The 27586-nt window shown below is 46.9% G+C and overlaps 1 protein-coding gene across 21 annotated transcripts in view; it reads left to right on the top strand.

Moving 5' to 3' along the window:
• phldb1b (pleckstrin homology-like domain, family B, member 1b) overlaps positions 1–27586 on the top strand; it is a 122082-nt gene that overhangs the window by 45518 nt on the left and 48978 nt on the right. For 20 of the 21 annotated variants that reach the window (XM_080288751.1, XM_080288756.1, XM_080288755.1 and 17 more), the window contains one exon: positions 22762–22887. In XM_080288751.1, coding sequence (XP_080144877.1) covers positions 22762–22887 — 126 coding nt within the window. Of the gene's footprint in view, positions 1–22761; positions 22888–26284; positions 26523–27586 lie in introns of those variants that run through there. The other variant, XM_080288769.1, reaches the window with a different exon arrangement.

Here is a 27586-nt window from a genome sequence, read left to right as displayed (position 1 = left end):
GTCCTCACTTCCTCTCCTCCGTGTGAGTTCTGTTTATAGGCGACAAACGCATACACGTCCGGGCTGGCGTGACCAGACCTGTCTGTCTACGGTTACACTGCTATTCCTGGGTGCCAATGTGACCTAACCAGGGCTGTTTACTGGAACACAGTGAGAGTTTCCCTCTCATGCATTCTGCTTATTTTGGGGGCCTCGAGTTCAAACTGAGGACCTTGTTGCAGAGCCATTATTCCCACAGTGTATCCCTGCTGCTCCTCAGCATCTGCCGTCTCTGACCTAATACGTCGACCCCATTGTAAAGAGAGGATGTGGGAGAGCCCTCTGCAAACACTCATCAGGCTGCTGTGTGCTCCCCTAAGCACAGGTCAGTCCTGTGCTGGCAGCAGCTGGCAGCCATACCAGTGTGCTCCTGCATGCTGCTGTTCACACAGTCTCCTCTTTGCTTCTCTCAGTTTCAGTTTGTTCTTAATGTTTATGTAGCTTGGCTCAGTTTCCTTTGGTTTGTATATGAAGCCTTTGAAGGAATAAGTTTCTTTATATTTTTCCAAAAACTAACATCCTTACTTGAACAAATTAAGTGAGCCACACAGCAAACTGTTGCAAAAGGCTCAGTTTCAAGGCTGGATTTGTATGTACAGTTTGAAATAGCAGTGAGAATATGATAAGGTCCTCTGATGGTTGGAGACATAGTTGGTGAGGCGGACCAGGTGGCAACAACCTGTGGGGCTCAAAAATGAAGAGTCGGTCCAGAAACGTCACATGATGATTCCGTTTACTACAGCGGGATCTAAAATACTTTATTCATCCCACATGTGGGAAATTCTTCTATTATAGCAGCTGAAATGATGACGAAATAACTGTATAATCATTGTTGTACAACACGGAAAGTTATGTCAGATAATTCCACTGAAGATGTTCCCACAAAGACAGAAGTCAGGTCCAGTTCAGCGACTGAATAAGTGGAGGTGAGGCATCGATCCTGGACGTGGGTCTCAAACAGATGGTCTCCAGTGGACAGCTTTGGACTGGTAACTGTAACTGTTGGCCATTCCTGTTACAACAAAACAATTTAAACCATTTAATGACAGAAAAGTTCCAGTTTTATCTGCCTGTCTACTTTAGAATAAAAAAGGTCCACAGTGAAAATATAGGACATTTTCTGTGAATGAACAAAAACCTTGTATTTTCTAAGTAGAAGTGACTCTGAGCTGACAGAACCACACGATCCAAGTCCCAAGAGCTATGTTCAGATTTCATTCAGTAGTATTTATACAGTACAATACAGTAGTATTTCTCTATTGTATATAAAAACTGAGAAAACATTTTGCACCTTGAAGTATATGAGGGATTGACTGTGTGGTTCAGCCTCTGTGCACTAACAGAAAGCTGCGTTTCATGGAGCGTTATTATATTTGGCTGTTTGCTCAAAGAAGCAACCAAACCTACGGCCCTGTGAGTACAGCTCCAAGATCAACTCTGGAAACTTGTTATAAAGGGAGAAAACATCCTTAAAGGCTACAGCTGTTTTCTCCTAACAGGGTACATCAGCCATAGCAGATAGATTTATATATAACCCGTGCTACGGCTGCACGAGTGGAGCTCAAACTGCGTATTCAAGTTTCCAGGTGGAAACTTTAAACTAATGCAACAAAGAATACTTTATCAGTGCAGAGCATGCTACTTAAAATAGGAGGCTTTTATAATTTAAAGGTTAGCACTCATGGATGCAGTCCATACAGAGTCTGTCTGTGTAAATCAGGTGATGATGACCCACTGGTGTTGCATTTATTTAAGAAAACAAAAATCCCACTCAGAGTTTAGGCTGCTTTGAGCACCAGTCCACCTCCAGCCACGTGTTGGATTGGGCCTCGTGCCTCTGGGAGCGTGTTTAACAGCGGGGGATTGGCCCAAATTGTCCTGGCATAAAGGAGGGGGGGGGGGGTGGGTGGCGTGGAGGTGGGGGGAGCGAAGCAGAGAACATCTGTTGGAACAAGCTGTAGCCGGCCTGTGACATTGTGATGAGCTCCCACTGCAGCAGCTGACCGTGTGCATGATGTGGTCAGCGGATGCTGGGGGGGGTCAGATTGTAGCTGACCCGACACTTAGTGACGTGTATGGATGTGGCTCTGCAGGGCTCTCAGGGAACACCCACATCACCCCACCACAGCGCTCTCACACTGTGGTGCTATTTCAGAGTAGACAGGGGGGCGGAGCCTTCAGCTTTCAGTTGAATTCATAAAAGCTACACGGGGTCCCATTCCCATTTTGCTCTGTTTGTATTCCACATGTTGTCCCAGCAGTGTGGATGCAGTAGGACATCATGTTTTGACTGTTGCGTGTGAATTAGCTGAACAACATAATGGCAGGATCACGGCTCCCTGAGAGCAGCCGCCGTCTCCTGATAGCTCATATCAAGGCGTCTGTCTGATGTCATCGTGCCTCCAACATGCGATCACTTCTTCCAACCTCTCATTTGTTCAGACATTCCCACATGTTTGCTGCCCTCCGCAGCCCCGCTCTCTCTCCATCTCATTCTCTGGTATGCACGTCTGTGTTTGATTGCCCCGGCTCAGCGAAAGGCGGTCATTGATTAACTGGAGCAGGTTTGACTCCTCGGCCTTTGCCGAGGCCGTAAACCATCAGGGTTCCATAGCAACCGCCAGCCTGCCTTTGTCTGCAGCTCCTCTACACATTTCAGTGACGTCTCACTGTGGCGTGGGTACGTGCTCGTGTTTAACGGATTGAAAAGTAGGCGTGTAACATTTAACATCCAAAATGGTTTGTGTTCACGCTTTTTCATCAGAGGGGATGAATGCCAAATATTTCCACACCAGTTTTTTCAGTTTATCGGTCACCTGAGCAAACGGTTCACATTTCACTAGATTAGCTGTTGGTGGGAATTTTAGATCCGTGGTGGTGTCTGTTTTACCCTGAACAGTTCACAGTGACTGACACGTGTTTTTATCCAGAGGGAGTTGGAGACGGAGTTGGAGTTGGACACCTGCAGCTTCAGTGCTGCTGGTGTCTTTGGGAGGATCTCTAAAATTAATATGTTGTGTGGCTAATTGACCACATGCAACCAACACGTAACATTCCAGAGTATTTGTAGGTTGCTGTATGTTTGTGTGACACACTCATTTAGTTTGCTGACCATGCCTGTGAGATACAGCTGTTAATCAGCTGGGCAAAAGGCTGTTGAACCTTTATAAAAAGACACCCTAGTACAAGAGTATTCTCCCTGTTTCTTTCCTTTGTGCTCGTTTGGCTGTGGACGAGGGAGTTGCTGTGAACGTGTTTGCATGAGATGAAATATGTTGTTGCAGCTTCTGACAGGCAGGATGGTCCTGAGGGAGCATGTGCCAGGCCAGTGTTAGCAGCGTGTAAATGTATAACAGTGTTTCTTTGTCGTGTGTGTACTCTAACCAAATTTGCAGGCACTTATTCCAGTAGAATGTAAAGCATCCTGTGTCTGACCACCTTTGGGTCCTCTGATGTAATCTTCTGGGAAGACTACTTAAGGCTAAGCTGAGACACTGGAAAGATTTAATGTGGTCACACCAGTGCAAAGAAAAGAGGGAAAAAGAAGCAAACTCAGATATATAAGCGAAGGAATGGAACTGTTCTGATAGGTTGGATGTAGCGGGGCCACTAACCACATCTCCATTTAATGCCACAATACCCTTGAGGCATGATGTGGCATTAACACTGACTGGCCTGAGTGGTCTCAAAGGAATAGTCACAGGGCTTTACAAAGATTACTCTTGGCGGCTCTGGTATTTAGTCAATGGTTTTATTGAATCTTTCTTGATTTTGTTACAAAATTTATAAATTTACATTTATAATAATCCTAATGTATAAAAACAGTTTCTCTGACAGCTTATAGATACTTTAAGGATATTTATTATAAATTCGAAGGATTGTGTTATTTTTACTCCTTCCCAAATACCTTTCTTATTTTTCCCCTTCCTTGCTTCTTGATTGGTTACTGAAAGCATAGCATAGCAGCATAGATCCTCATAGAGACAAATGCACGATGAGAATTAAATCAATATTTTGCTAGTGACAGTGTTGGCAAGAAGGTAAGCTAAGTTAGCTTTCTGCTGTGCTGGGAAGTTAACTTTAGCATTAAAGCTAATGTTACCTAACCTTGGCATTAAAGCTAAAGTTGGCTAACCTTAGCATTAAAGCTAAAGTTGGCTAACCTTAGCATTAAAGCTAAAGTTGGCTAACCTTGGCATTAAAGCTAAAGTTGGTTAACCTTGGCATTAAAGCTAAAGTTGGTTAACCTTGGCATTAAAGCTAAAGTTGGTTAACCTTGGCATTAAAGCTAAAGTTGGCTAAGGTTAGCCAACTTTAGCTTTAATGCTAACCTTGGCATTAGAGCTAAGGTTAGCTAACATTAGCATTAAAAAAAATTCAGTTTTATGAAGGAAATTAAAAGCGACGCTCTAATTTGTGAAGGATAAGTTGCTTCGTTTTTGAAATCGAAACTGTTATTTATGGGTAATGTTAGCTAATGCTGGGCATCTGCTAAATCTAACAAATTATAAATGATCTAAAAATACTGTCCTTCATTTCATAGATGGTATTTCATTTGCGAATCATGTTGCTCTGTTTGATAAAGATTGCTGGTCATGTGCTTTTTGAGCTGACTGAGATTATAAATGTATGTGATGTCATCTTGGGCCAATGTTTACCGTTTCTCGTGTGCTCTGTAACCCACTGAAGTGTTGTACAGGTTTGTTAGAGAGTGGGGTTGTAGTCCCGTTGTGGACGGAGCTGATGGTGTTTGCAGTAAGTGTCCTCGCTGCTGAAGTGTAGCCATAATTAAAGCTGATTCAGCACTTTCAAAGCTCCTTCACTGTTGGCTGTTTCTTTGTGACTGTTCTGCAGGGTGCAGAGCACTCACTGTGATGAAGCCAGTGATTATGCAGATTGTCTCTGCAGTGCTGAGGGAGAAATCGTTCTCTGTCCAGGTAATCAATCTCAGTCACTCATGTATGCACACACTTCCAATCGCCCGTCCTTTAACTGGAGGCAGTTGTAATTATGAAAAGTGCCAATGTGTTAGATTTCCCCGGACTGTGTTGGAAGGCTACCTCCCCATTAAAGCGATCTCAGTTTCTACCACAGCTTGTTTTGCTGAGCGTAGCCTTTGGTTGGTTTTTGGAAGAATCCCTGCCTTTCCCAGGTCACAGGGTTCCTCTGAACGAGGGAAAGAAGGAAATACTGCCGCGTTTTAAAAAAAGCTACGTACTGTGTGTTAGTGCTGCACATGAAGCCAGCCCTCAGCCAAGCCGCTGCTAATGAAGTGTTGGTGACTGACTGATGGAAAGTGAAAGAGAGCTGGGAAGGACGTGGCTCGGTGCTGTGCTGCTATTTACATCAAACACATCTGCATATTTCCTAAAACTGTGAAACCTTTGAAATGGTGCAGCGCAGCCAACATTTCCTGAAGAGGATCAACATCATCAAGGCTTTGCTGAACAGTTTGCTATTTAACCCCAATAATTTGTTTTGCATATGAAACCGGAGGAGTTGTACTTACATCTTATGCCATCAGCTTGTCCTCGGTCACGGTTTCCTTCCACATAAAGCTTTGCAAAAAAACACTTGCAGCAACAAAAACATAATAATCCAGAAACACGCTTTGCCGATCCGATCAGCTGTTCGTAACACTTCCTACATTGGAATAGACGTCAGCGCGAACTATCGCATGTCCACCATTACCTGCCCGAAACCGGAAGTGATGTCATTTTTGCGGAAAATGTAGTTTTTAACCTTTGGGGCCTTATAAGCCGGTACTGGTGTTTTTAAAAGTCATGTTTGACTTCATGCTTCTCTGAATAGTTGCTGGGATGCTTAGAACTCAAATTGCGCTGCTGAAAATAGTTTATTTTGATGCACATGCTGTTTTTTTTGCAAATTTGCATTATAAGATTTATTTTTGTTTTTCCTGCAGAATATAAAAATTGGTGTATCTAAAAAATAAAACTATGAAGACACTCAAAATAAATTTCCTGGTGTTGGAAACTATTTTATGCAACTTTTTTGTATTTAAAGTTTTGAGGGATAAACCTCTGAAATGTCTCTAAGTAGAAATATATGTAAAAAAACAATTTTCAATTTGTAGTTTATTGCACTTTTTTGCAATTTATGTAGTTACTATGGACTTAATGCATACATATTATTAAACTTTGGGCTATAACAGTTGTATTGATGTTTAGCAACTTGAAATGCTCCCCAAAATGGAACTACAGCATGTAAAAATATGAAGTAAGCTCTGGCGGACTTGGCTCTATGGTGGGTCCTAAAGGGTTAAAGACGCCGTGAAAGAAGGTAGCTGACCATGTGTTGACCGTCCGATTGGGATCTGGGATGCGGGGCCTCCCTGCTGCTGCGGAGCCTGGGGCGGTCTGCTTGCCTCCACCCCGGGGGAAAGGGTAACATCTCCTGGGTCTAGGTGCCGTTTCCCCCTCCAGGGGTGAGGGTACCTGGACCTGGGCTATAGAGTTTGTTTGGGGAGTGTGATTGTGTGTCCATTTATGTCTATCCCTACGTTGGGTGAGTGCTGAGTGTTTGTATATGTGTGCATGAGGGTGGGAATGCATGTTTGTGTCTGTGTGTGCCTGTTTGTCTGTGTCTATATGTCAGGTCGGGTCTTACACTCCACCTCTCTGGGAACTCCCAGGCCCTCCAAGGCCTATCTCCCCTCACCACACTCCCTGCCGGTGACTGATGCCCTCAGGGGTCAGTGCGTTGGTGGTTCTTGGTGTCCGGGGCTGGGCGCTCAGGTATGTACCAGCTCACTCCCGGTGACTACTTGGCGGGGCCTGGCGCCTGTTGCTCGGTCAGGCCTCTTCCGGGGCAAAGGGGGCCCTCGGGCCTCCGGCCTCTGGGCCTGTGGCTCGGTTCACTCTGGCACAGCTGGCTGCCGGCAGAGCCGGCGGGCACGCCACTGCAACCCCCTCTGGCTTCTGTTCCATGGCTACTGGGTGACCCCTCGTCTGGGGCTCTCCTCAGCTCTTCCCAGGAGGGTGGCACAGATGCCCCTCCGGTGGTCCTCCTTGGGCTCTCGCTCTCTGGGGCCTCTGGATGTCTGGGGCCTGGATCTCCTCCATGCCTGCTTCATGCCCTGGGGGACGGGGCTATGGGTCTCTACACTCTCTAGCAGACCATTACATGGAGAAACTTTTCGAATACAAGTGCGCTGATCCACACAGGTGTGCACACGGGTGTGCACAGACATAAACTACACCTCTATTGGCTGCTATTTCCAAGCACATTGTGCGCTGTCGGTCCTGCTTGCTACACAACAATATTCAATATTTAGAATAGAATAGAATTAGAATAGAATAGAATTCAACTTTATTGTCATTGCACATGCACAGGTACAGGGCAACGAAATGCAGTTTGCATCCATCCAGAAGTGCTTTAGTGATATAGATATATTACAATATATATTAGCAATAGTATAGATATGTAAGTATATTACAGAAATGGGTCTATTATGGTATGTTATAATGTACACGGTATGAAGTATGTTGTGAATATGCTATAACTATAAGTATGTACAGGCTGTAGTGAGTACAAGCTATGTACAGGCTATGAACAGGATATAAATATGAAAAACTATACAGAATATGAAATGAAATAAATAACTTTACAGAAATCTGAGATATACAGCTATACAGAAATGTGAACTATGGAAGTTGTAAACAGTTGTAGAATTAAAGATTATCGAATGTACAGAATGATTATTTACACAGAGCTATACAGTAGTGCAGTTAAGATAAGTGAGGGTGTAGATAGTTTCTACAGAGGCTATATAAAGTGCTAGTGGTTGTGAGTGGTGGTTCAGTCCATGTTATTATTGTGTGTTTGAGGGTACAGTTGTCCATTGTGGGTGTGTGTATGTTCAGTCCATGTGTTAACGTGGGTCAGATGTCAGGAGGCAGAGTTCAGGAGTCTGACAGCTGTGGGGAAGAAGCTGTTCCGGTACCTGGTGGTCTTAGTCCGGAGGCTCCTGTGGCGCCTCCCAGAGGGCAGTAGGGTGAAGAGTCCATGTGATGGGTGACTGGGGTCTTTGATGATTTTCCCAGCCCTTTTCAGACACCGCTTCCTGTAGATGTCTTTTATGGCAGGAAGTGGTGCTCCGGCGATGCGCTGGGCAGTTTTCACGACCCTCTGCAACGCCTTCCGGTCCGAGGCAGAGCAGTTCCCGTACCAGACTGTTATACAGTTGGTCAGGATGCTCTCGATGGTGCAATGATAGAAGTTCACCAGGATGTCTGAGGACAGGTGGTTCTTCCTCAGAGTCCTCAAGAAGAAGAGGCGCTGATGAGCCTTCTTGACCAGCTTGGAGCAGTTGGTCGTCCAGGTGAGATCCTCGGAGATGTGGACTCCCAGGAACTTGAAGCTGCTCACACGCTCCACAGCCGTCCCCTTAATGTGGATGGGTGGATGTGGGTCAGCATTCCTCCTGTAGTCCACGATGAGCTCCTTGGTCTTCTCGGTGTTAAGCAGCAGGTTGTTTGTGTCGCACCACTCAGCCAGACGATCCACCTCCTCCCTGTAGGCGGCCTCATCGTTGTCACTGATGAGGCCAATCACCGTGGTGTCATCTGCAAACTTAATGATGGTGTTGGAACCATCAGCAGGTCTGCAGTCGTGGGTGAAGAGGGAGTAGAGGAAAGGGCTCATCACACAGCCTTGTGGTACACCGGTGTTCATTGTGATGGTAGATGAGCAGTGGTTATCCAGCCGGACATGTTGGGGGCGGTTGGTCAGGAAGTCCAGTAACCATTTGCAGATGAGGGAACTGATGCCCAGGTCTGTCAGTTTCCTGATGAGTTGTGAGGGGTGGATTGTATTGAATGCTGAACTGAAGTCTATAAACAGCATTCTGGCGTAGGTGTTGTTGTTGTCCAGGTGTGAGAGGACAGAGTGCATTGCGATGGAGACTGCATCCTCTGTGCTCCTGTTCTGGCGGTATGCGAATTGGTGGGGGTCCAGGGTGGGGGGGAGACAGGATTTGAAGTGTGCTAGGACCAGCTGCTCTAAGCACTTAGTGATGATGGGGGTGAGTGCTACTGGGCGGTAGTCATTGAGGCAAGATGGGTTGGAGTTTTTGGGTATCGGGACGATGGAGGTGGATTTGAAGCAGGCCGGTACCACAGCGTGGGCCAAGGACAGATTGAATATGTCTGTGAGCACTCCTGCAAGCTCCCCAGAACACGCTCTGAGAACACGCCCGGGGATGCCATCGGGACCTGCAGCCTTGTGGACATTGATCCTGCTCAGCACCGCTCCTACATCGGTGGGGAAGAGAGTCAGAGGTTGGTGGTCTGGCGTCATGTCTGCTTTGGTTGTGGTTGTGGGGTTCCCTCGCTCAAAACGAGCATAAAAGTTGTTGAGCTCGTTGAGGAAGGAGACATCAGAGGATGCGGGGGAGGGTTTGGTGGTCCTGTAGTCTGTGATGGTCTGGAGTCCTTGCCACATGCGTCGGGGGTTGGAGTTGGAGAAGTGTTCTTCTACCTTCTTTTTGTAATGGTGTTTGGCTTTTTTGATGCCCTTCTTTAGATTAGCCCTGGCTGTGCTGTAGGCGTGTGCATCTCCTGACCTAAAGGCAGTGTTGCGGGCCTTCAGGAGGAGACGAACATCCCGGTTCATCCAAGGCTTCTGGTTGGGGTACATGGTGATCCGTTTCTGGGTGGTGACACTGTCTGTGGTTTCGGAGATGTAATCCAGTACAGATGAGGCGTACTGGTCCAGGTCTGTGTGGGTGAACATATTCCAGTCTGTGTTTTTAAATCTGTCCTGGAGCACTGCGTCTGTCCCCTCTGGCCACACTTTAATTGTCCTCACAGCAGGTTTCACACGATGGATGAGTGGTGAATACCGAGGTGTGAGGAACAGGGAGAGATGGTCCGATTGTCCAATGTGGGGGAGGGGTGTGGCTTTGTAGGCTCCAGCCAGGTTGGAATACACATGGTCTAAAGTCTTGTCTCCTCTGGTGTGGCAGGAGACATGTTGGTGGAATCTGGGGAGGACTGTCTTTAAGTTGGTGTGGTTGAAGTCGCCAGCAACAATAAAAGCAGTCTCGGGGTGTTTATTCTGGTGTTTGTTAATGGCTGCAGAAAGTTCTTTCATGGCCAACCTAGCATTAGCGTCGGGGGGTATATACACGGCAGTGAGTATGATCGAAGTGAGTTCTCTGGGGAGATAATAAGGTCTGCATTTGACCATTAAAAACGCCGCATTAGGTGAGCAGTGACTCTCAGTAGTAGTGGAGTTCATGCACCAAGCATTGTTAATATAAATGCACAAACCTCCACCTCTGGTCTTGCCGGAGTCATCTGCTAGCCTGTCGGCTCGGTGTGTGTGGCGTCCTGCTAACTCGATAGCATTGTCCGGGCAGCTGTTGTTCAACCATGTTTCGGTGAAAAACATGACATTTGAGTCCATAATCCGTCTGTTGTTAGTGATGGAGAGCCGTATCTCATCCATTTTGTTTGCCAGAGAACGGACATTGGCGAGGAAAATACTGGGTAAAGGCAGCCGGTGTGGTGTTTTAGTATTTACTGCTGTTTACACTTAGCCAGATTAACCTGATGGTGTTGTGTTTAGTATGTTGCTCTGTTTATTTGCTTGTTTTCTCTTCTTTCTCTTTTTAAGTGCCCTTTCTCACTGTCCCTCTTCCCTCCTGTTTTTCTTTTCCTTCATCTTTCTTTCCTATCACCTTTCCTATCCCTCAGTCATGTCTGTCCCGTCTGTAACAACTGAAAATAAAATAAAATAAATAATAACAACAAAGGTCGATCAAATGGACCAATACGGCAAGGCCATGATGATCCATTTGGCAAAGTAAATCCATTGGGTCTCCTTGTTGGTTTTCAGACAACAATTCTGACGGCTAAAGAACCAAATGGGACAGGCAAAGAAAAAGAAAAACACATATACAAACAAACAGGACAGAACAGAAACATACATTTTTTACATATTTACATCATGGACAATAGTTACCAAAAACAGAGTACTGTACAGCAATTAAAATTAAATAAAATGAAATACAGATAAGAGGCAAACCCAGGTTGATAAAATAGTGCAGTTACAGCGCTGATGTAAACCTTTTGATTGTACAGTTAGTCAAAGGTGTTAAGTCTAATTGTTGAATGTTGTCATTGGGCTTCTTAAATTTGTAAGTCTGAGTTCAATCTATAGGATCAAGACATTCCTTTGTCCCTGACCACCTCTCCAGCCTCTCTGTGCTGGGGGAGGTTTTATTGCAGATACATCCTATCTGGAAGATCTGTTCCTTGTGATGTTGCTTCCTGCTTTTATGCAGGAAGTCATGCATACAGACACACACACACACATGGTGCCTTGTCTTAGAACCATTGGGGGGTTTTACGGTGGGAGGTGCTTGTGCTGTGATGTGTATTGTAACAGTTTGTCAATAAATAGCTGCGAGGGAAGCTGCTCTTTGAAGGATTTTGGGCTGGACACAGGTTAGCAGCGTGAGCTCCAAGAGCTGGTTCTTGACCAAAGACTTCCCTCGCTAGCGGGTTGAAGATGTTCTGTTATGTCTTGTTTTCTTCATGATAAGTCTCTAAACTAGCGGGGCTTGTGGAAACACAGACCCAACAAAAGGGACACACACATTCACACACTCAGTGGACCACCACTGAGTGTGTGGATAACTGGATATGTAAAGCGCTTTGGGGTCTTTAGGGACTAGTAAGGTGCTATATAAATACAGGCCATTTACCATCTTGGCTCAGAGGAAAGCTGATCACCAAAGAGTTTGACCTTCATCACCCCTCAGTTCATCTTCCCTGTCACCCCAGCTAAGCAGGACTGTGGAGTCGTCCTGGGCCACCTGGGGACATACAAGTTTTGTTCTTGGAAATATTTCTGTGTCATTAGCATAATTCATGGCTAACGCTTGAAGATGAAGCTGCGGTCAGAAGGAGACCCATCCTGAAGTCTTTCCCTCAGAGCCCTTCTCGTCTAACAGACTGTGTGGTTTTAGGAGTGCTTCATTCCTCTGCGTGGTCAGGGTTCGGCCTCTCTGCTGCCTCATTAATCGTCCCACCCTGTGCTGTGTTCAGTATGAGGAAGGAAGGTCTGTTAGCGGTGGAGATGAGATGGAAAGCCTCGGCGTTCGGGTGGAGGCTGGCGTTTGAGAGCAGACAGTAGAGATAAGCTCGTGTCCTGCTCGTTCTTTTTGCCGAGTGATCCAAAGTTTGACGTCTCCCAGAGGAACATTTGTCGTTCCTTTTTATTGGCTTTGCAATGAGCCTAAATTACCATTGGTTCCTGTAGCTGCCCAATGAAGCGCAGCACTTTGTCAGTGTCACCGTGTGGCTGCTCCATATGGAGCGTGATGTATCGCCCTGACTCGCCCCAGCTCGTCTGCACTGAGTGGGATCCACGGCCCGTTTAGAGCATCTGTGTAAACCTCACCCGGGTGAATGCTTCTCGTGTCCCTGGATCATAAATCTGTACCTGTTTGGTGGAGGACCATCTGATGCTCCACACAGCGGGAGCATCCCTCCGATGAGAAGCTGCACTGAAGTGCTGATTGGCACAGAGAGAGTTCTCGTCATGGACTTCACCGGCAGCGTTTCAGCAGATGGAGCGGTTTGGTAAATGTCACATCACTTCTGCTTTGGGATTCAGGAATAAATGAGGACAAACTTCCCTTTAAAGGTCGTCGTCTCTTCATCCCTGGAAATGTCAGCGTGCTCGGGTTATTGTTAAATGAACAGATGTTTGTCACAGCAGGGTTCTGACATGAAACGGAGACACACACGCGTGGTTGGGAACACGTGTGTTTACTATGTCATGTATGTGAGCGTGGAAAACGCTCTGTTGGGACATAAAGAGCCAGAAACAGAAGACAGAGACATCACTGACCGGGACCAGACGGAGCGAGCACGTCTGTCCCATACCGGCTCCTCCCCTGTTAAATCCTCACACACGGAGTGTTGAGTTATCAGACCCCACTCGCCCTGACAATAAAGACCAGCCCAGTAAAGCTTACCTGTTGTTCCCAGAGTACTTAATGGGAGGCAGTTCAGTTTTCAGGCCCCTCCTCTGTGGACTTCCAGTTTGGATTCAGGAGACAGACACTATCTGAAGTGAGGAGGATTATTTCCATGAGTCTAATGTGAGCATCCACAGTGTAAACTAGTATAAATGAAGAACAATAAGGAAACCATAGATGTGCCTAAACTGGGAATCACTGGGTGAATGTGAAAGTTTCACAGGTCGATTATTAGCCACTCCTCTGATGGACAATGCTGTCATGTTTCTTATCCTGCACAGAGTCAGAGCTTCCAGTGCATTCAGCATGACAGCCCACTCCCACAGTGGGACAAGCCTGCCACTGTTTCTGAACGCTCATCTATGAACTGTGTGATCTCTGTCGGGCTGATCCTGGGCAGCCTCTCACACACACAGACGCACAGACACAGACGCACACACACAGACGCACACAGACGCGCGCACACAGACGCACAGACACACGCGCACACAGACGCACACAGACGCACACACACAGACGCACAGACGCGCGCACACAGACGCGCGCACACACAGACGCACACACACAGACGCACGCACACACAGACGCACGCACACACAGACGTACGCACACACAGACGCGCACACACACAGACGCACACACACACAGACGCACGCACACAGACGCACGCACACACAGACTCACAGACACAGACGTACGCACACACAGACGCACACACACACAGACGCACGCACACAGACGCACGCACACAGACGCACGCACACACAGACTCACAGACACAGACGTACGCACTCACAGACGTACGCACACACAGACGCGCACACACACACACACAGACACACAGACGCACACACAGACACGCACGGACACACGCAGACAGACACGCACACACGCAGACAGACAGACGCGCACACACACAGTCAATGCCAGCAGAGGTTAGTGCTGAGAGACCGAGGAGGAGAAACATGTCCTCTTGTCCATCACACTCCAGCAGCCTCTGCATCACCGTGTCCATCACCGTGTCCCGTATGTCCACATGTCCACGGGACAGCCCCACACTGGTGGGATTTATTCACAGTCTGTGGCAGTTAGTGGTCTCACAGGCATGTGTGCAGCCTGTCCAGGTGTCGTCCATGACAAACCAGTGAGCTGTCCTTTACATCCTGTAAAGTTGGCTTCCTCTCAGCCTGAGCTGGGCGTGGATGTGTGGAGGTCTCCATATCGCAGTGGTGGCACTCAGAGTCCTGGACTGAGCAAAGATGGAGCTAGAAGTACAACTGCAGCCTCAGCAGAACTTGTTCTGGACATGAACTGGTGACCATTAGAATTCAAATCCAGTGAAATCATTTTCCAAAACGTGCTGAGGTAAAAGTCTCCTGATGGGCAGTGAGGCTCGCTTTGAACAGGAATGTGGTTTTTGGAGTTTAGACTAACAGTGACGCCATGTTTCATGGACCAACTGTTATAGCTGATTACAAACACCAAACCCTGACAGCTATAAAAGATTAAATCCACTCTGCACATCTGCTGTCCTAATGTCAACTTCACAGTAAGAAAAAGACGTTGAATATCAGTTGTCCTGTATAAAACGGGCCTTTGTGGCATGACGATGCCCTTTAACACAACAGCTTCACTTATGATTGAGTCAGTGAAATTGTGTCGCCCTACATGTTATTGATATTTTTGCTTATTTGATCAGAATCAGAAACTTTATTGTCATTGTCATGAGAACAACGAAATGAAGAATGGTCCCCGATCATTGCATCATCCCTAGCAATATCAAAATATAAATAAAACAATAAAATTCAATAAATAAAATAGATAGAATACTTAAAATACTAATAAGATGTAACAGTAAAACATTCCCACACACATGCTTCAGACCGTGCATAGATTAACACAAGAGTGGCGTGATGGACATTTTTTTGTAGTATTCAGATGTGTTATTGCAGTTGGATAACAGCTGTGTTTGAGTCTATTAGTCCTTGCTCTGATTGCCCTGTACCGTCTGCCTGAGGGCAGCAGTTCGAACAGGGAGTGGCCAGGATGTGAGGTGTCTTTTATGATGTTTTGGGCCTTTTTAAAACAGTGGGCGTTGTGTAGAACTTCCAGTGTGGGGAGAGGGCAGCCAGTGATCTTTTGGGCGGTGTTAATGATCCCTTGGAGTGCTTTCCTCTGAGCCCCTGTGCAGCTAGTGTACCAGATGCATATGCAGTAAGTTAGAACACTCTCAATGGTGGCTCTGTAGAAGGACACCAGCAGTCTCTGTGTGATGTTATTCCTCCTGAGAAGGAAGTACAGTCTCTGTTGGGCCTTTTTCAGCAGCTCGGAGGTGTTCACACTCCAGGAAAGGTTCTCCTCTATATTGACTCCCAGGAAGCGGAAGCTTGCCACCCTTTCTACACAGTCCCCATTTATGAATAGTGGTTGGATCTCTGCCTTTTTCCTTCTGAAGTCTATTATGAGTTCTTTGGTTTTTGAAGTGTTGAGGAGGAGGTTATTGGCCTTACACCATGACGTCAGCTGCTCCACCTCGTCTCTGTACGTAGACTCGTCTCCCTTGGAAATGAGCCCCACCACTGTGGTGTCATCTGCAAATTTCACAAAGATGTTGCTGTGGTGGATCACAGTGGTTAGAGCATTCAAACTGGAATCACATATTTTGGGTATTTTTGTCTGCTGTGTGCTGAGCTAGCTAAGATGCTCAAACAGTTTGTCACTAACAGGTTGTCGTTCTGAGATTACGTGCTACTAGAGCTGCACAGTTTATCAAAGTTGAATCTTAATCACAATTTTGTATTTTAACAGTTAAATAAGCTGTTTGAGTGACAGTTAAATGAAAGCCATGCTATTAAAAACACAAAGTCAGAGTAAATCTCACACTGTCAGACGTACATAAGCAGCAGGCGAGGAGCTTACACCCTAAAGCGAGAATCATCCTTAATAACTGCACAACTAATTCAGCTGGCTCACACCACAAACTGCAGTGAGACTAATGCATTAAGGCCAAGAACAACAAAGCAGTGGCTGCTAATGTGAATCATCCAGCATGAACTCAGGCATAAACCTGACTCTGTACATCGTATCTCACAAAGACACACTGTAATCACTAATGTGGCCACATTCCATTTAGCCACAGATGTTTGCCCATGAAACACAGTGAGTAATAAAGGCCTCATGATGACGGTAAACATACTACACAAAAGATATGTTATCACCTCCAAAGTGGCCAAACCAGCAAAATGTGGCAGTGGGACAAACAGAGGTCTGTGACAGCCGTCGAGTCCTCTGCTATTAGTTCTGTTCACATCTGACATAAAGGTGAAACACTTCAATATTCATTTCTAAAGATAAATCAGCACATCGAAACTGAATAAAGCTGAAACTGGTGCCCTGTTGGTTTCAGTAAGTGTTGATTTAGCATTTGCTAATTAGCATAGCCAAGGCTCGGAAAATGCTAATACCTTATGTTTTCTAGCTTAGATATTTTCCATGTCCAATCCAATAGCTAACCACCAAAATACAGCACACTAGCACATATTTAATACTGATTAAATTCTAAGAGCAGGACTGTATAAGCAGTAAGTATGTTAAAGAAATGTTGTTATTGCAGCTAGCTGTTAGCCTCAGTCGTCACTGTTGTTCCAATCAACACAGAACTCCTGCGTGAAAACGAGGCCGCAGAGGCATCACCAAACCCTTGTAGGCTCAGAGTGAGTGATGACTGTGTCACCACAGTGTCAGATACATGCCTCTTCAAGCTACATTGTTTTAACCAGGAGCTTCCTAAATGCCTAAGTTGATGTTCACCAGGGAGATCATGTTCGTGCAAGTCAGAGGAAGGGGTGTGATTCAGTGAAAGTGGACAGAATCCAGAGGACACAACAGGGAGGCAGAAAAGTCGGATAAGCGCTGAAGTTGTGGAGCGCGTGAAGGCATGGAGGCTCAGCCGACGTGGCTCTGAGGGCCGCACCAGCAGCGTACCGACGGCTGCTTTTAAACGTCCTTTTCAGCGAGTTCTTGTGTTTCCTCGTTCGTGACTAGACTGAGGGTGCACTCATTATCCTGCAAATACTGAACTGTGCAAAATACCAAAACTATGCAGAGGACGGTGTTGTAACACTGGTGGAAACAGAGACGGGTGGCAGAAATAAATACTAATGTGAATCAGCACAGTTCTGCTCTTGGACTGCTAATCCACCCCCACTGCTGCTGTTCCACCTCAGACACTTCACACCTCCTCTATTCACCCTGCTCACTCCCCCCCACCCCCAACAACAGCATCCAATACACACTCAACACAAGGCTCCAGCCTGTCTCTCTCAACCACCCAGGTTAGGAGGGAACTGAGGAGGATTAATGGCAAGAAGGCAGCGGGTCCAGATGGCATCAGCTCGAGGGTCGTCAGGTCCTGCGCGGACCAACTGTGTGGGGTGATGGAGCACCTCTTCAACCTGAGCCTGAGGTTGGGAAGAGTCCCACAGCTCTGGAAAACCTCCTGTGTTGTACCAGTGCCAAAGACTTCACGCCCCAAGGACCTCAACAGCTACAGGCCGGTGGCTCTGACATCCCACCTGATGAAGACCCTGGAGCGGTTGGTCCTGGCTCAGCTTCGGCGCCTAATAAGCTCATCACTGGACCCACTTCAGTTTGCCTACCAGCCTGGCATTGGAGCGGATGATGCCGTCATTCACCTCCTACATCGTTCCCTCGCTCACCTGGAGAGTGCTGGAAGCACTGTGAGAATCATGTTCTTTGATTTCTCCAGTGCCTTCAACACCATTCTTCCCTCGGTTCTAAAGGACAAGCTGGAGAACTCTGGAGTGGACCATCACCTCACTACCTGGATCCTGGACTACCTCACCGACCGACCACAGTATGTGAGGACTCAGGGCTGTGTGTCGGACAGGGTCGTCTGCAGTACGGGGGCCCCACAGGGAACGGTTCTGGCTCCGTTCCTCTTCACCATCTACACTGCAGACTTCTCCCACAATTCCACCCAGTGCTTCCTGCAGAAGTTCTCTGATGACTCTGCAATAGTCGGCCTCATCACTGATGGGGACGACAAGGAGTACAGAGGTCTGACCCAAGACTTTGTGGACTGGTGCCAGCTGAACTACCTCCAGATCAACGCCAGTAAAACCAAGGAACTGGTGGTAGACTTCCGCAGGCACAAGCATTCTCCACTGCAACCACTGAACATCCAGGGTATGGACATTGAGGCTGTGGACAGCTACAGGTACCTTGGTGTTCATCTGAACAATAGACTGGACTGGACTCATAACTCAGACGCTCTCTACAGGAAAGGGCAGAGCAGGCTGTACCTGCTGCGGAGACTCAGGTCGTTTGGAGTGGAGGGCCCACTCCTGAAGACCTTCTATGACTCTGTGGTGGCTTCTGCTATCTTTTATGGCGTGGTCTGCTGGGGCGGCAGCATCTCTGCTGGGGACAGGAAGAGACTGAACAGGGTGATCCGAAGGGCCAGCTCTGTTCTAGGATGCCCTCTGGACCCAGTGGAGGTGGTGAGTGACAGGAGAACGGCGGCTAAGCTGTCATCCCTGTTGGACAACATCTCCCACCCCATGCAGCAGACTGTGACAGCACTGAGCAGCTCCTTCAGTGGGAGACTGCGGCACCCACGGTGTGGGACGGAGAGATTTCGCAGGTCTTTCCTCCCCACTGCTGTCAGACTCCATAATAAAGACTTTAACTGATCAAGCACACACATCCATACATATGCAATAATACTAAGTGCAATAATCCTTTCTGTCATCGTTGTATTTTTACTCAGTTGTATATAGCATTTGTATTTGTATTCTATTTTTATCTTATTGTATATTTATTTTATTTTTTTCTACTGTATATAGTATTTTATTCTATTCTGTACAGTTGTGTACTGTATTTATTCTTATTGTATTCTAATTTTTGCCTCATAACTTTTGCACTGTCCACTTCCTGCTGTGACAAAACAAATTTCCCACGTGTGGGACTAATAAAGGTTATCTTATCTTATCTTATTTTATAGCACTAATATAAATATCATTATTAGCATTTAGCATCAACACGTTATTTTACAGTACAGGAATCATTTTTATTACAGGGACGATGCTTTCTATGTTTTTACATTGAAATTTAGTGTGTAAACGATTAGAGTATAACTGGTACTATTCATGCTGCAGTAGTTAAACAGGGATCTTCTGCCAAACAGCAACCTCCTGCAGTTCCTTTAATGGCCACTAGAGGCTGGTCCATAACCAGCAGCTAACAAAGCTTGCTGCGTTAGCTGCTAGCTTAGCACTCCACCTTGCCATTCAAATGTGGCTGCTTCTGACGTTACAGTATTATTTCATGTAAAACATGAATGTTGACTTGACCACAGCATATACATCTATGCTTCTGCCATTTTCGAGTGGCTTACAGCCAGACTTTAATAGTTGTTACCAGCCTATGACATGCAAACGAGAAAAAGAGAAGTAAATGTATTCTAGGGCTGTAGCTGAAGGTTGGTGGTTCGATCCCCGTCTGCTCTAGTCTACATGCCAAATATCTTGGACAAGATGCTAACCCCAAGTTCCTCTGCGATGCGTCCATCAGAGTATGAATATTAGAAGCACTTGCATAGACAGTTGTAGAAGCGTGCTGTGTAAGAAGCAGTCCATGCACCGTTCTACACAGGTTGTTGTTTTTTGCAGTGGCATTGACCCCTCTGTGCTAAGCTCATGTTAGCAGCAGTCTGCACCTGTTTTCCATCAGGCCTCCCCCACGGCTCAGGATGTAATCAGGTGTTTTTCCCCAGGCTGTCAGCGTGTGTGTCTCTCCATAATAAAAGGCCAATCTGGCTCTGTCGTCCATCACAGCAGCATTTCCTGTTTTTACCTCAGGCCTCACAACGACAGGCAGGGATCTTATCTCCGGCTGGCCTGGAAGACCTTTCCCTCGTCATGTCAGCAGGACATAATGATGCCGTATTGAGAAAACCATAAACGTGCGACTGCTGATCTGTTATCGGGCTCATGGCACATGAAGGAGCTGAATGAGTTCTGTGAATGATGTACTCTGATGTTCAAACCAGATAGGTGGATGTGATTGATATCACCACACAGAGCTGGGGAGTGTGTGGCGCTGGTTCCATCTGAGTGAAACGCTGCATCACACTGTAGCAGACACATTCACCCGAACACAGGACGGCTCTGAGTTTGGTGGACAAAGTCAAACAACCATTGCTGCACATTTTTACTCTGACAATGGAAATCTGTGTAAATGCATTAGACAGGCACCTGTTAGTCCTGAGCCACCTGGGAGCTGCAGAGTTCAGCAGGACTAGTGTTCGTTCAGTCTTTTCTAACACAGCATTTCACACATTAACTTGTGCAACAAGTGTCTCCTGGAGAAGAGTCCATTTGGTGATGGACGTCCTTTATAAGGCAGGACGCAGACCCCAGCCAGAACCTGCAGCAGGTTCAACTAATTCCAGTACAACCATTAAAAAGTGAGTGTGAGAGCAACACTGAGCTCTCACCAGGACACGGAGGTACCGCTGTGTTTAAAGCTTATTGGACTGCACTGTGATTCATACATTTTGTGACCGGCCCGTTAGCTTGTAGCGTGTTGCAGCTAGAATATAGCTGCTCAGGGCAATGGATGTGAATTTTGTGAAGTTTTCTTTATAGAATTATTCTGACCAGACTTTGTTTATCGTGGATCTGCTGAAACGGCATTTTATCATCTTATCTCTTTAATTGGACGTAGCTCCTGCAGAAACAGGATGTCAGGCAGAGGCAGATCAGATTGTTCTGCTGTGTAAACCGATGTGACGAGAAGTCAGACGTTTTGAAGTTGGGAACTATTTAGATATATTTTGAATCTTTGTAGTTCCGATGTGCCTTCCTGCTTCCCAGAAAGCAGAGAAACCGTCCTGACAGTTTGTACAGATGTGTCTCCTGAACTTGGACATGTCTCAGATCTTTTCTGTACTTTGTTTTCTGCAGTCTTCATCCAGCTATATCAGGTTTAAGTGTCATCAGTGGCCCGTTTGCACCGTGCCAGAGGACGGTGTGCCCTCTGCCCTGTGTGGATGATGGTTGAGTCAGCACAGCGTCTGTGAGCTCGTTCCTGATGCTGTCAGAACAACTCGGACGCCTCGTGTTCACCTTACTTACGTCTGTGTTGGCGATTCAAACGGTCATGTGCGCTCTGTGCTCAGACTGGATGCTGCTATGAGACGCATCAGCAGTTTCTCAGGGATAGTTTGTTTCCAGTCTCTGTGAGCGTTACGATGCTGCTCACGTCTGTATGTGAAATATTAGGAATGAGTCGGGCTGTGGTGGAAAGTCGCAGCATATTTATTAGTACACACACAGATATGCTTACTGTTTGTACTACTTTGTTCCTGTACTTCACTGCATGTCAAAGGAAATATATTTGAGGAAAATGTTGTTTACTTTTTAAATTTAGATTGGTGTTTATGTTCTACTCTGAGCCCCTCCCTGATGGCTGAACTTCTCACCCTATCTCTAAGGGAGAGGCCAGCCAGCCTTCGGAGGAAGCTCATTTCTGCCGCTTGTATCCGCGACCTCGTTCTTTCGGTCACTACCCACAGCTCGTGGCCATAGGTGAGGGTAGGGACGTAGATCGACCGGTAAATTGAGAGCTTCGCTTTTACTTCGCTGCTCCTCCACATCGAAAGGAGCCAGCTGAGGTGGTTCGGGCATCTGACAAGGATGCCCCCTGGGCGCGGTGTTCCAGCCATGTCCCACCGGGAGGAGGCCCCGGGGCAGACCCAGGACACGCTGGAGAGATTATATCTCTCGGCTGGCCTGGGAACGCCTTGGTGTTCCCCCGGACAAGCTGGAGGAGGTGGCTGGGGAGAGGGAGGTCTGGGCCTCTTTGCTTAGGCTGCTGCCCGGCCTCGGATAAAGTGGATGAAGATGGATGGATGATGGATGGTTTTTATGTTACCTAAGGAATTTGACACTTTAGCCTAGCTTAGCATAAAGACTGTAAATGTGGAATAAAACTATGCTGGCTCTTCCTAAATGGTTAGCAGTCCACTTCATTCCTGTAATGTTCATGTCTTAAATAAGACAGGAAACAGTCAGAAACTAAAAGTTGTTGGTTAGTGTGGGGAAGTGAGTATTTCTGCTAATGAATTGCTAAGCTAGCTCTTTATAGTCTTTAAATGAAGATTTGGTACTTGTTTTTGAGCTTTAGCATCATATTAGCACACACATTAAAGCCTTAGTGCCATCTACTGAATGGCAGTGATGCCTTTGTTCCCAAACAAACAGCAAACCTCTTGCTTTTTTTGTCCCGGTCGCACTAAGCATGTGTGGCTGTGCTGAGCGTTTTCCTCTCATAGCTGGACCAGGAGTTCTTTATTAGCAGTTTATACATCAGAAACTGTTCAATAAAAGACATTTTTGGAGAGTTTTCAGAGATATTGCAGACAAACATTGGTTGTGATTCTCGACCTGCATGGCGGGTGACGTGGGGGGTGGGCATTTCGGGCAAAAATACTTTACAGTATTCAATGATAACAATGATAACGGTTCTCCAAAGGTTCCCACCCCTGTAGCCCCACCTACCCTAAAACAACTGCACATAATTGTGGCACACCTGTGACCTGCTAGCTTCCCGTGGCAGAGCTACAGGGTACAGGGATGTGATGACTAAGCACAGGTGAAAATGAAATGTATGTGCTTCTGTTCCAGGCTGCATGCTGTGTTTTGGCCAATCAGCCTTCTTTCGCTTCAACCACCCTGAGGAAGCCTTCAGGATGAAGAGTATGATGCCCCAAGGAGGAAGTGTCTCTGCTGGGGACTACAGACTCTGTGCAGGTACTGTGCCGTTATTGTGGGGTTTCCACATACATACGTAGTATATCCTGACTGTTATTACTCGGGAGCACTGACTCCACACCTCGCAAACACAAATCACTTTGAAAAGCTCAGCACTGGCACTTTGTCCAGGAAACAGAAAGACCTCGTTTCCCCCGTAAGAAATCTCATTTTCAGCTCGGCCTGCACGGATGAAAGGAGCAGACGGTAAAAAGGCGGGTGCTGGAGGTGGAGAGGTGTAGTTTACAGGTGGCTGCTTGTACAGCAGTAAACTCCACACAAGGGTGGAGCAAGTGGAGCAGCAGACTTTTCTTTGTGTGTTTGTTGGCTTTTCAAACGTCAGCTGCTCTCAGTTACTTTGGTTGGTGTTTCATTAAAAAGACATTTTATATTTGCAGAGTCATAGATTGGTCAGAGTTCTGTTTGCAGCTCTGTTATCAGACCCTCGTCGTCACTTGGAGGGTCTGTTGGAGCCCAGAGCCTGAGCAGGGCCCAGCTGGGACCGAGCTCACACCATGCATGTTTCATCTCATTCCTCTGTCTCCAGGCAAAGTGTGTGTGTGTGTGTGTGTGTGTGTGTGTGTGTGTGTGTGTGTGTGTCCACAGCTGTAAGTGTACCTTCTCTTGGCAAGCTATACTTCCAGGGATCTGTCACAGCATCTCGTCCCCCGTCCTCCCCCACAGTTGACACGGCGTGCCACCAGGGGATAAGTATAGCACACAGGCACGCTGCCTGCTCTGGACTTCCTGATCCACTAATGAAAGCCTTCCGTTGTTTAGAAACGTACCAATTACGCATTCCTGAGTTGCGTTCAGATGAAGATTGCTTATGCCACTCCCATGATAAACGCAGCATGTCCGCCGTGTCAGCTTGAAAAGACTTGAAAGTGGCACATGTTATCTTTGTGTGTGAACTAGTGTGTGTCAGCTGTGAGTCAGCGTGAGTGTGGTTAGGCTGAATCTCTGCGATGTACAGATGCAGTTTGTGCTCTAGGATCAACAAACTGTAGTCACTTCCTGTCTTTACGATACCTCGGAGCATCTCTCCAGATTCATGGTGCAGGTAGAGTCAGTACAGGTGTGACGGCTGGACAGAGCTGATAGACTGAAGCACCACACGTGGATGTCACGTTCCATCAAGCACATAACGTGTATACCTGTACACAAAAGATGGAGACAGTTTGTGGGTCTGAAATGTGAAGCTGCTGTATGAGTATGAAACCTGCACTCTTTGTAATGACTCACAGACCTACTTGAGGTGTGACTTGAGTAAACGGGTAAAGATTCCATTAGAGTAAAATAAAAATGGCCTGCTTTTGTATAGAGCTTTACTCGTCCCTCAGGACCCCAAAGAGCTTTACACATCCAGTCATCCACCCACTCACACACACACTGGTGATGGCAGCTACGTTGTAGCCACAGCCACCCTGGGGCGCACTGACAGAGGCGAGGCTGCCGGACACTGGCGCCACCGGGCCCTCTGACCACCACCAGTAGGCAACGGGTGAAGTGTCTTGCCCAAGGACACAACGACCGAGACTGTCCGAGCCGGGGCTCGAACCGGCAACCTTCTGATTACAAATAGAGGATCAATGAGGTCATGGTGACCTTGTGATTGACATGCCGCCGGCCCATCAGTCTGCAGCTTCCCTTCGTTTCACAGTCAGCGCTGCTCGTTGCTATTTCCTCGTCACAAACTGCTGCAAAACGCCGAGATGGTCAGTGTGGAAATGCTAACAATGGGTGATCCTGCTTCTGTCTTTAGTATACAGTCTGTTTTCCATACACACGTGAATGAAGGAAAAATTACTGATCGAAATCTCTGAGTCTGCTTTAAATCAGTTCTGCTGGTCCAGGGCTCCTGAGGACTTCTGATCTCCCTAACGGGACCATGCTGCCACACATACATGGTAACACTGCAATGAGTCCTGCAGACAGGGGACGTTTGGTGTTGTCAGCAGCCTGGTGGCGCTGGTTGGCATATTAGTTGTTTATGGCCTACTTCTGTGAATCCTAAAACTTGCATCACTTTGTAACGATTGTCTTGCAAAATCAAACCTCATGCAATTCTCCAGAGTCGTGTGCACTTTGCACCACTCTGTCAGTCCGCCCTCCATTTTCTTAGCTGTTTATCAGGTTTGGAGGGGGGTTGGAGCCTGTCCCACGTGGCGCTGGCGGAGAGGACATGTCATCAGTTTCTGTGCAAGACAGAGAGACAGACAGCCACACACTGTCACATCCTCCACTGAAGACCAGCAAAGAGTCACAAATTGCAGCGGCGTCCGTCGCATTTACCTGTCTCGTTTAGTTTCTGCAAGCTTTGCTGGATTTTCATCCAGCTGGCACTTCCTGTATCTCAGTGCGAGGCCAGCAGACGGCTTTGTGGTTCCTTAAAGTGGCTGATGGCTGGGGTTACAGTATCCTTTTCAGAGGCTATTTATAAAGCTCCCAGTTCCAGTGTGCTGTCTCCCATCTCTGCGCCCTCCCTGCCTGGGTTTCCCCTCTGGTCCCTGTTCCCCAGCCTTCTGTATTCTTCCCAGTGAAAGGCCTTTATCTCCCAGTGACTTGGCTGCTGGACAGCTCTGAGGACAAGGCTGAAGGCTGGGGATGCAGTTGTGGTTTTAGATTGGCACTGCTGCATGCTGAATCTCTTTTTTTTCACTATTATGAGATGAAAGCAAGTGCTTATTAATAAAGCACTATTAGGACGTCAAACTGGGGATCTTTTTGCCATTTAACAGGGTAACCGCCACATATTTCCTGCCCCTGTTTTCCATTTCCAAACCCACATTTCCATCCCAGAAGAACCTCTCTGATTTTCCTTTAAATATTTCACCATGCTCGATCAGTGTGAGTGTTTTTATGTGGAAAGATATTCAGACAGACGGTGGATGCACAGGGATATTTGTCATTTCTGACTTTTGTCCCAAAGTTTATCTTTTTGAGGTTCCCCTAGTTTGGGTAAACTAATAAGCTGCATCGCTCTCTCACCGCCATCCCTGGCTTTAACGTGGACACGGGCCGTTTCAATACTTTCTCCTCGGTCGCATCTAACCTGCATTATTGACACAGAGAACAGTGACGAACAATAAAATGTGCTGCCGTGACAAACTGCTCGCAAATCTCGCAGTGGTTCATCACTGCGGGCAGGAAAAGCTTCGTTAAGTAAACCACGACACGGTCAGTCATACAAATGTACCTTCAAAATAAAATAGAGTTCAGAGCGATTTGTTTTTCGTAACTGGGTTTAATTGTAAAACTGCACTTCTAAGGTATTTTATGGACTTTCATATTCAGTTAAAATCGGCCTTAATAGTGAAAATGTTCTCAACAGTGGCACGTTCCCTTGACGCTAATAGAGATTTACTTTGAAAGTCAAGACCGGAAATGCCGTGTTACTGTTCGCGTAACCTGACGCCAGCGGTTCGGCGGTCCGCAGCGGTACCCAGCACCCCGGTTGAACTGTCAGCGCGGCGTTGAAGCTCCGTGTCTCTTCGGTGTGTGTGGAGCCAGACACGGCGGAGCTCTGCCACAGCCGCCCTGTCAGCGCTGTCCGGAGGACGTGGCCTCATGTGTGGGTCATATAGCAGGTGAACCGCACTGAAACTGACCGGGGCGCAGTTTTATTCCTTCATGTGAGTAACCCTAGCTCTCCGCGCCTGAGAAAAGTGATGCCAAGCGGTCACACGCCAAACTCCATTAACAATACGTCGATTTTTCATTCGTGCATTTATCTAAGAAGGTGTGCACGTCTTAGAGCAGCGGTACACACTCGAACCAATCACTGTGACTTTGCATCTTTATTCGGATCATATCACATTAATAAACACGACTGTGTGATTTCCTCTAAATACATCTGATCTTCTTTGCTAACAGCATGATACGGCGTTCTTGTCAGGGAGAGAAATGGGTAATGGCAGATGAACCAAGCGTGTGTTTGTTAGCTAGCGCTTCCATATGATGGAATTGGTGCCGAAAAGCAGAGGATGCTCTGTGTGATAAAATATCATGCCGTCATGTTGAAGCCGGCGCTCGTCTTTACCCGCGAACACGCCGGCGTAAATTGCCAGTTTTTAAATGAAGTTTGTCGCGATGCGCTGGAGGCGATGGTCTGTATGCCATGACATCATTGCACGGGCTTTCCCTCAGCAAACGGCCGCCTTTATCCCGTATTGTGTGTTCCTCACATCAGGATCCGTGACGGTCGATGTGACACTAGCATTGTTACTTCACTGCCGTGTTATTTACACGCAGATGCGTTCATATTCAGTTGTGGTGAGGCTGTCACGTGGGCAGAGCTTGGCGTTATTAGAGAAAAAGCAGGCATAGCTGCTGTGGTGTCAGCTGAGCAGGCACAGCTAATGCATTATTTGTGAAGCTTCTGTATTTTAAAGCACTTGCACTGATGGGATTTGCCTCTGTGACACAAAACTGACTCTTTTATTTGCTTCTCAGACACGACAGCTGTTTTATTACCTCTGTGTTTGCACTGATGACGCTACCTTACAATAATCCTCATTTAAGGTGAATAAAACCTGATCTGTGGAGTGTTCCCTGCCTCAGAGCCACGTGGCTGTGTGTTTCTGGTGTTATAATCTACTGTGCTGACATTGGAGGAAGATGATTAAGATGAGATTACCTGGCCTGTGTCCTACGTTTGCTTTCGGGCCATACAGTAATTGGGTTATGTAGGCACATT

This window comes from Astatotilapia calliptera, chromosome 14, assembly GCF_964374335.1.
Source record: "Astatotilapia calliptera chromosome 14, fAstCal68.1, whole genome shotgun sequence".
Lineage (NCBI taxonomy): Eukaryota > Metazoa > Chordata > Actinopteri > Cichliformes > Cichlidae > Astatotilapia > Astatotilapia calliptera.
This window is presented reverse-complemented; position numbering and strand designations above follow the sequence as displayed.